This window comes from Syngnathus floridae, chromosome 2, assembly GCF_059516105.1.
Source record: "Syngnathus floridae isolate MCC-2025c chromosome 2, RoL_Sflo_1.0, whole genome shotgun sequence".
NCBI classification, from domain to species: domain Eukaryota; kingdom Metazoa; phylum Chordata; class Actinopteri; order Syngnathiformes; family Syngnathidae; genus Syngnathus; species Syngnathus floridae.
Window position 1 is genome coordinate 20,650,150 of NC_142414.1, and position 8,995 is coordinate 20,659,144.

The 8,995-nt window shown below is 40.5% G+C and overlaps 1 protein-coding gene across 4 annotated transcripts in view; it reads left to right on the forward strand.

Moving 5' to 3' along the window:
* agrn (agrin) overlaps positions 1-8,432 on the forward strand; it is a 183,263-nt gene extending 174,831 nt beyond the window's left edge. For all 4 annotated transcript variants that reach the window (XM_088399957.1, XM_088399961.1, XM_088399970.1 and 1 more), the window contains 3 exons: positions 1,395-1,619; positions 4,882-4,985; positions 6,184-8,432. In XM_088399957.1, the coding sequence (XP_088256083.1) occupies positions 1,395-1,619; positions 4,882-4,985; positions 6,184-6,344 (490 nt within the window). In that variant the 3' untranslated portion in view covers positions 6,345-8,432. The remainder of the gene's footprint in view (positions 1-1,394; positions 1,620-4,881; positions 4,986-6,183) is intronic.
* The last annotated feature ends 563 nt before the right edge of the window (positions 8,433-8,995 follow it).

An 8,995-nucleotide genomic window follows, 5' to 3' on the forward strand; every position in this document is an offset into this window, starting at 1 on the left:
TATTCATGATATATTCAGCTCACTTAATAACCTTGAACTTATCACTGACAAGCTGCTCGGATGGAGATTTATTGGTCCCTGTAAGCTCTTTGAGGTTTTGCCAGAAGAGGATTCGCTGAGCTTCATTTGTTTTAAGGTTTTTTTCCTCTCTCTTTATGGGGAAAAATACGATACTTTTAAATCATTCAATTTTTGTTGGTTTTTCTTGTAACCTCAGCAGATTCAGATCATGAATAAGCTTTAAATCCGGGATAAATTTTTAAAATAGAGACACGGGGGTCAACTTTGTTTGTATATAAGAAATATACAATAAAACGGTCATTTTGTTTCTGCTGAGGTGAACCACATTATTGTTGTTCCTTGACGAACTGATAAATATTGCCTCATCTCTCTTCATAGTGTACCTCTTTATTTCTGCACATTGAAAAGCACTCCCACGAGCCTCTCTGTTTTTTCCACGCTGACTCCTGCGCCATGTCATCTGTCTCGTCTAATCTTTTTTACCCAGGTCTTGGTGTTGTTTTTTTCCATCCATGTGCCACTGGTTGTTTGTTGTCCTCACCTTGTCTTTGTGTTTAAATACCCTTTGAGGGAGGTGGATTATAGCCGTGTTCCAGATGTACTAACAATTACACGGATACCGATTGATGGTGTGCACACAAAATTGAACATACGAACACACGCGCCAGCAAATGGTCAGATTTTTAATGGATGGGGTGTCCGTTGTCACCCGACCGAGAAAACATGAAGAACACAAGCTGGCATTTTTTTTTTTTTTTTATTTATTATTATTTTTTTTATATGCTAGTATGGTGATTGTGAGTGCATACTTGGCCGTTCCGTGCAGTGCCACTTCGGGGATAGCATCTTATCTTCGCTCTCCCAGAGTGTTGGCGGGCAAGAGTCTGAAGATCAAACATGCCACTGCAGACAGACACAAGAAGAGAGGTTGCGAACAACTCCCGCTCAGTAGACAAACAACCCCCTGCTACACTTAAACACAGTCTGCATTCCGAATGCTCCCCAATACGCAATGTGGATAAAGGACTTGAGATGGAGCTCATAGTTTTGTGAATCTTAAATCTTCATCTTCCAAAGACATCCTATTGAATAGTATGAAAACGCCAACGAAAAAGCAATTATGCTTGCTGAACAGAGGTCTTTGGCAAGTCCAATTCCGAATTGTGCCTTTTCACTTTAGAGGTTCCACTGTGTTTTGCAACATTCAACCGACCGTCCTCCCTGGAAATGAATAATGTTCCGTACTTTTACTATCAAGCTACCTTGCTACTCACCAACCTATGTTTGGACTAGGTTGATCTCCTATTTGAACTCTTTTCAGCAACTGAAACAATATCAACATGTCATTCACACTTCCGTTGTTCTGCCCCTAGTGAAAAGGCTCTGCTGGTGAACAAATTTGAGCTGAGCATTCGCACGGAGGCAACCCAAGGCCTCGTGCTGTGGAGCGGGAAGGGCGTGGAGCGTTCCGACTACATCGCTCTGGCCGTCGTGGACGGCCGTGTTCAGATGATGTACGACCTGGGCTCCAAGCCAGTGGTGTTGCGCTCTTCAGTGCGCGTCGACACCAACCGCTGGATACGCATCAAGGCTAGCAGGTGAGTCGTGCTGTAGCAGCGAGCAAAGGCTTTCTCACTTTGATGGGATTACACTTCATCCATATTCTATTCCTGTCGCTGCGATCCCTTGCATCAATCCTCTGATGCGCTACGAGTTGACAGATTAGTCTCAGATTAAGGTTATTTCCACGCCTGGTCATGCTTGAGCGCGATGCGCATTGCAGAACCAATTCTACGGATGCATTAATGAATGGTGAGGATGGAAGAACATGCATCAGCACTTAGGCTCCACATGGGAAAATTAAATAATAATGTAATTAAAATTGCATGAAGCCGAATCCCAACACACACAGATGTATCTTGAAGATCACGCTCCTAGCGTGACAGCTGATGCCACACTTTGGGAATTTAGTTCTAAATTACATTAAATTAGATGAGAGCGGGGCAAACCTGGAGCTTTTTATACCCTCTCAGTGAGCTCTGTGCCTTCCCCTTTGGGTAATCAAGTTTTGCGGGAAAATAGCGTTCATTTGACTGTAGCACTTGCGTATACAGTATACATATGAAAAAATCAGAGCACACAAAGAGCACAGACCTCTACTATGGCACATAGTACCTCATACCAACATTTTCTCAGATCGATCAAATGTACAATACTTTACAATCTTATGATTCCACTATAATGTAACGAAACATATGTTAGAATTATTCATTCATTCATCCGAACCACTTATCCTCGTGAGGGTCGCGGGTGTGCTGGAGCTGACTTCAGGCAGTAGGCGGGGGACACCCTTAACTGGTCGCCAGACAATCGCAGGACACTCAGAGATGAACAACCAGCGGAACTCCCACTCCCACCGGCGGGCAATTTGGAGTGGCCAATGTGGGAGGAAACCGGAGCACCCGGAGAAAACTCATACAGGCACGGGGAGAGCATGCAAACTCCACACAAGGAGGGCCAGAAGGTGGAATCGAACCCGTGACCTCTAAACTGCGAAGCGCATGTGCTAACCAGTGCTCCTCCATGCATCCCTATATAGTGTTAATGATTAAAAAGAAAAACAGTAGTATGCCCTACTGCAGGGGTCATCAACATGGTGCCCCTCATGACCACATGAGTAACCTGCGGAGCTGTTCTAAAAATAGCTTACCGGTGATAGGGCATCGTTGTAGAAAGGATTGTTTAAAAATGCAAACAATACTGGTAGAAATCCATGAAAAAAGTGGCGTAGCATATATTCATCCATTTTCTAATTATTGTAAGACATCATTAACACGATCACTGTGTGAAAATGAAATTATTTAACATTAATAACAAATACTAATATTCTTAAGAGCATTTGGAGCAAATGGGGTAATGCAAACTTATATCAAATTGGTAGTCCTTCCTTCTCACTAATTAGTACCAAAGAAGTGGCTCTCATTTTCAAAAAGGTTAGTGACCCCTGCCCTGCAGTAATCTCAGGAGATAAAAAATGGTGTGCTTTCGCAGGTAAGAAAGTAATGAAAATAGTTTGTTAGACTGTCAATGTTAAGTATCAACTGCTTTTAACTGAAATCTGAATCGGAAATTATTCGTCATTACAAAGTCCTGCACACGCATCCGATATTTGATACTTTTCAATCCAATCCAACAAGCGTCGTATTTCCTGTAGTTCATAAGTGTCAAACTCAAGGCTCAGGGGCCGGATATGGCCCATCACATCAGTTTATGTGGCCCGCAAAGACAACTTGTGCATCAACTACAAATTGTCTTCACTGAAAATAGAGATATTGCTAGCAATTTTTATTATATTCATCTTTTTAAAAATATTCACAGTTTTTACTCATCTCTGATTTCAAAACTAGCAATTCATCAATTAGTTGTGTAGCCTATACTGTATATAATATAAGGCATGAGGGATATAATGGCCCTTTGAAGGAAACTATGACGACAATGCGACCCGTGAAAAAAAAAAAAAAAGAGCTTGACGGTGCAAATCCTCTAGTTACACATGTTGTTCGAAGCCGTTAGAAGATGAGAGAGGAGCAAGATTGCCATCTCCATTGAACGTAGTTGTCATGATCACAGTCGCTCAAGTTTGCTACAAGCTTTTATGAAAGTAAACAAGCAACTGTAGTTTTCCAACAGCTGGCAGTTAGTCCAACTGGCGAGTAACACATACAGAAAGATTTGTTCAGTTCCTGTCTCATTTAGTTCTCTCCCTCACTCCGCTGTACTTTTTAACATCGACTCGGATTCTCTTGATGTCTCCTTCTGGAAAGCACTCTTCTTGCAGCTCCATTACAATCAGAGCCGACATTCTTCAATCAACAAAAAGCAAGGCGTCAAGGCGCAAACAACAAGCGCAGATATATACGCCTCCTCCGATGAAAGTCACAGCCAAAAGCGCTGAAAACAATCCACAACGGGTTTACACAACACACAATCCACATTAAATGACAAAAAGGGTGGAAAAGTGAAAATAAAAGACGTGATTTTAACTGCCAGCCTTAAGGCTCCATCTTTGATTCTCAAATATTCAATTCATTTGGATTAGACATAACATGTTAATTGGTGGATAATTCTCTTCACAATTCATCATTCAAAAAAAATGCATATAACCTCCTTGGCAAAGCCAAAGATGCAGCTCATATAGCCCGAGGCTTTACTATAGAAAGGCAGCGTGCAGTGATTGTTGTGCATGGCAATATCACATTAAAGAATTCTGTCATTAGAAACAAATTAACTGCTGGAAATTTGAGCGTGACCCATTTATCACCTTCAGCCTGGTGGACATTAGCTTTCAACGTGGCTGTCAATTTAAGTACGGGGGATAATTACATTGCTTCCGTTGTGTAAGAAAGCGGCGATAATTGATCACTCAACATCCATACCAAGCAAAGGAACGGTTCATGTCTGTCTCATCCCTGGCACGCTTAGAGGCACACGAGATAATTTGAATGTTGACGGCGGTATAAATCACAGCATGTGTAGTTATAGTGCCACAATCTGTGTTGCTTGCCGTTTTAATGATGCCCCCTCAGTCGGAATGACACTTTAGTGGATTCAAATTATCCCCGTCCTCACAATCCCTGAGCGTGCGCCTCCAGCCACTTTGTATGAACGCTACTCCTGCGGCATCTGTTTGCTGCTAGGCGGGCCCATTTAGAACGCTGCTTGGCAAAGGCGTTTATGGGGGTGCTTAGTGTGCTGCCAGCGGAGCTGTGGAGTCATGATGCTTCAGATTAAATTAAAAAACGTTTTACAGCTATTGAGTATGACACACTTGCTTCTAAACAACAACCCTGTCCTCCGCAGAGCGCTACGAGATGGATCGCTACAAGTCGGCAATGAGGCAGCAGTGACGGGATCGTCGCCTTTGGCGGCAACTCAGCTGGACACGGACGGAGCGCTTTGGCTGGGTAGGCGGCCACACTTGAATAGAGAAATGGAGAAATATAGCATTTGCTCCTGAGGATGTCTACTAAATTCGCTCCATCAAGAGAAGTCATTGCTCCAGCTGAGCCGGTTCCGGTGGTTTTCTCATCTGTGGGCCCGTGCAAATGCACAGAATTAATGTTTTTGTACGTCTTTAAAATAGAATTAAAAGCCATTAAATGGATTTAACAAAAATTTAGGCCTTAAATGCTATTGCAACAAAGGCATACCAAAAAATGTGGTGGTTTTGGTCAACTCTTGTATTTTGGGGCTTTTTACAGTCGAAAGGCATTATCATGTGTACCAAACTGAAACAAATCTTTCATCTTACGAGAGACAATGGAGGTGTGTTCTTGCACTCAGGTAACAGCATCAAGTCAATTGCCACAACTAAGCCCTGCAGCAAGGACACATGATCCTCCAATCCTTCCATCGAGGGCCCTTCTTTTTAAATCCCCTTTTCACCATCCGTCATTAATTCGACGGTAATGCGCGTGAAATTAGGCCTGTCGATCCCCGATTTCTAAGGGGCCCAATCCGATTAAGATGTGCGGGACTGAAGAGGTAAAGAGCTTTTGACAGGAAAGTGAACTCTGAGCCCAGCGGATAAGTCGGGGGGACATCACTGATGAGGAGAATATACGAACCCTGATCCAATAGGACATTGTGACTATTTTAAGAAAAAGTTGCTAATAAGTTGAGAAAGAAGACTAGTTTGACTGAACGCAAGCGTAACTCAAAATTAAACATATTGTAGGAGAATAGGAGCCGTCAAACACGAGCCATCTGGGTCACCGTGTCTCTTCAAAGCATATGAATATCCATTTAAAATTGGATTTAAATGGAAAAGGTGCTAAATTAGAAAGCAGAATGGACTGAATCAATCCTTTTGAACTACAAAACTGCGAAGTTCATATTAGACAATAACCATTCCAGTCTGTTCACGCTGAGATTAAAACACATTGACAGCCCTCAAAAAGGTTACTTTCCAATTTAGGTATCAAAATCTAAAATTTTGCCTTTACCAAGATAATAATGCTCAGTTTTGATTGGCACTTTGAGATGTTCATTTTACAATATTCTAATTGTTGTAGTTTTGGTGTATTGCATCATACTGAGAGCTGCTTCTGAAATGTGTTTGATTTGTCATGGTTCGAGCATCTTGTTTGCTGTCGTCCTCAGGCGGTCTGGAAGAAGTGGCGGTGGCACGTCGGCTGCCCAAGGCCTACAGCACGGGCTTTGTGGGCTGCATCAAGGACGTGCTGGTGGATGGCGTGGAGCTCCACCTGGTGGAGGACGCCCTGAATAGCCCCCAAATATTACATTGTCCGGCGGCCAAATAAGCAGGCACGGAAAAAACACTGCGAAATGAAAAAGCAAATCAGTCAATACTCAAGAAATCCTCCCCGTCTTTTCCTCTCAATCCATAGCACCCATGTCTCCTGCTGTAATTATTTTCTATTTTTGTATACTGTTCATCAATTTTTTTTTGGTGCGGGGAGAAAATGTTTTAAAATTTCTTGTTTTTTTTTTTTTCATAATTTCCTTTAATCTGCACCTACATTCACATGTCCATTGCCTTTTTTTAAATCAACATTTAAAACATTTTCGGTGTAATAGTTTTGCTGTTAAATCTGTTGCCAAGGTAACCAAAACGGTTGTTTATTGACTTTGCTCATGACTTGAATTCTGGTGTTAATTTTTACTTAATCCCTTGTTGTGGTGCCATATCGGTCATTTACATTCCCCCAAATTCTTTTAACATACAATAATATATATACTATATTCATGTTATATAATACTACATTCCCTCACCACCTCCCAACTCAATGTATTTCTCTAATGGAACTCTTTGAGATCAGTCAAGCTGCTACGGTGACAAAGTACAAAAAAGAAAAAAAAATCCACTCCCATTGCTCTTCACAGCACCAAAAATTAAATAATTTGAAATTGAAACCGATATTTACTGGAATTGAAGCCCCTCTGACTCTAACACATCTAACATCTGGAACAAAGTCTTATAAATAATTATAGAGTTTATAAATAATACCAGAGACTATGAATATTAGAGGTGGCTTCTCCTCAGAGAGAGGCATGTATTTTTTTTTTTCCATCAAATTATCACTCATGATGACCACTATTAATGCATGGACGTATGCAGTGTCAATTGTTCTGTCTTTAATCCCGCAAAAAAAGAAACACATGGGAAAAAAACCAACACTTTCTTCCTTCTACAATAGCAAAGGTATCGGTTCATTGTCCAAAGCTTTTTCCAGGTATAACACAAGAATCTTGAATGGTGCAAAAGGGGGAAAGTTGTTCTTAGGGAGGATGGAAAAAAGAGCAATGCAAGAAAAAAGAGACGATTATTCCGGCATGTATTTTGCCCGACAAATCAACAATCAACAAAAGACTTGAGTTCCCTTTTTTTATATTCCACATAGCTGGAAGAATCCGATGCGGCTGTTGAGAGAGACTGCGACCCTTGTTGAAGCCATAACAGCCACAAATCAATGTTAACTAACATACTGTAGTAGCGCATGGGTTTGTAACATTCAGCGATGCAACGAGGAATTGCTGAACCACAATAAGCTGTGATGAGTGATATCTTCTTTTGATATGAGATCTTTGGCAATATATTCTATAACAAAATCTGTTTTGTGGTTGGGTAGCAAACGGTCTTGTTCGTTTACTTTCTTAATGTTCCCCCTTTGAAATAATCTGGCAACCATTTTTTTTTATGTACAGGCCACCTGTTTTAAGTGTAAATTTAGCTAAATGTGTTATCTGTGGAGGTTTGTTTGTTTGTTTTAGTAATATACACTGGAGCCATGTCTCTTCTTCCACACTTTGATAAATGTACATGGGGGAGGGATGTCACTAAAGCTATAATATAACTGTCGTGCATAATATCAGGTGAAATCAGGAAGCCCTTTTCTGGTGTATCAAGCCACGTTGCAATTCCAACACTCGCTCTCTATAGTATCTTATTTTAGCCACACTGTTCTTTGGTTTGGATCCTTTCAGGTGGCGACACCTAAAAAAAAAAATATATATATATATGTATATGTATATTTGTATGTGACACCAGACAATAATGCCACATGATTTAATGCCAACTTGGAATTTCCTTTAAAGCCACCAGTCACCTTGACTCTAAGCAGCGTCCTTATTTTAGCCGATTGATAAACTCCATCCCCATATAATAGTAATGATAATGACAGATAGTGATAGTTAAAAAAACACGACAAGAGGAATATTCAGATCCTCTCTTCTGTTCCTTATTTATATCTAAAAGTGGGTGTCTGATCACAAACTTCATAAAGCGGCAGTGCATCGAGTAAAAGTGGCATGACCTGAACATTACTAACTTTATGACCTTTGTCTTGTGTTCTTACCATCATGAAATAAAATGTCAACCAAAATGGAGTTCATTCTTGTCATTGTTTATTTTATTTTTTGAGGGGTGGGCTTTAAATATTTTGGTTTAATAATACAGTATTTCCGGATTTGATGGTGCCAAAATGCTGATTTCAACAAATTGTCATTTTTATAACACACGATGATGGTAGATTTAAAACAAATCAATTAAGATGTGAGTGAAATGTAAAAGTGAGCTTTCATTTAAGAAGTTTCACAAATAATTCATAATTCAATAGTGAAGGGTAGTTCATGCTAACTACCTCCTACCTTTTTTCGGAACGCAATCATATCACTGGCATACAAGTATAGTAATTTGCATGAGATGGCTCTACTGTACTTGATGTTGCGTGCGTTTAGGTCAATCTTTCCTAACTTTTTTTTTCTTCTCATCTAGGCAGGTATCCACAGAGTGTTGATTCAATTCAGAGTTTCTGCTCCTATAAAGAATTGGCATATCAATAAAAGGGAAATAAATTGAATGTGAAAATGAGGAAGTTGATACACGAGCAACTATCAGTTGTTTCAATGGCTGCATTCATGAATTTGATTGTCATCTGGCACACACACACAG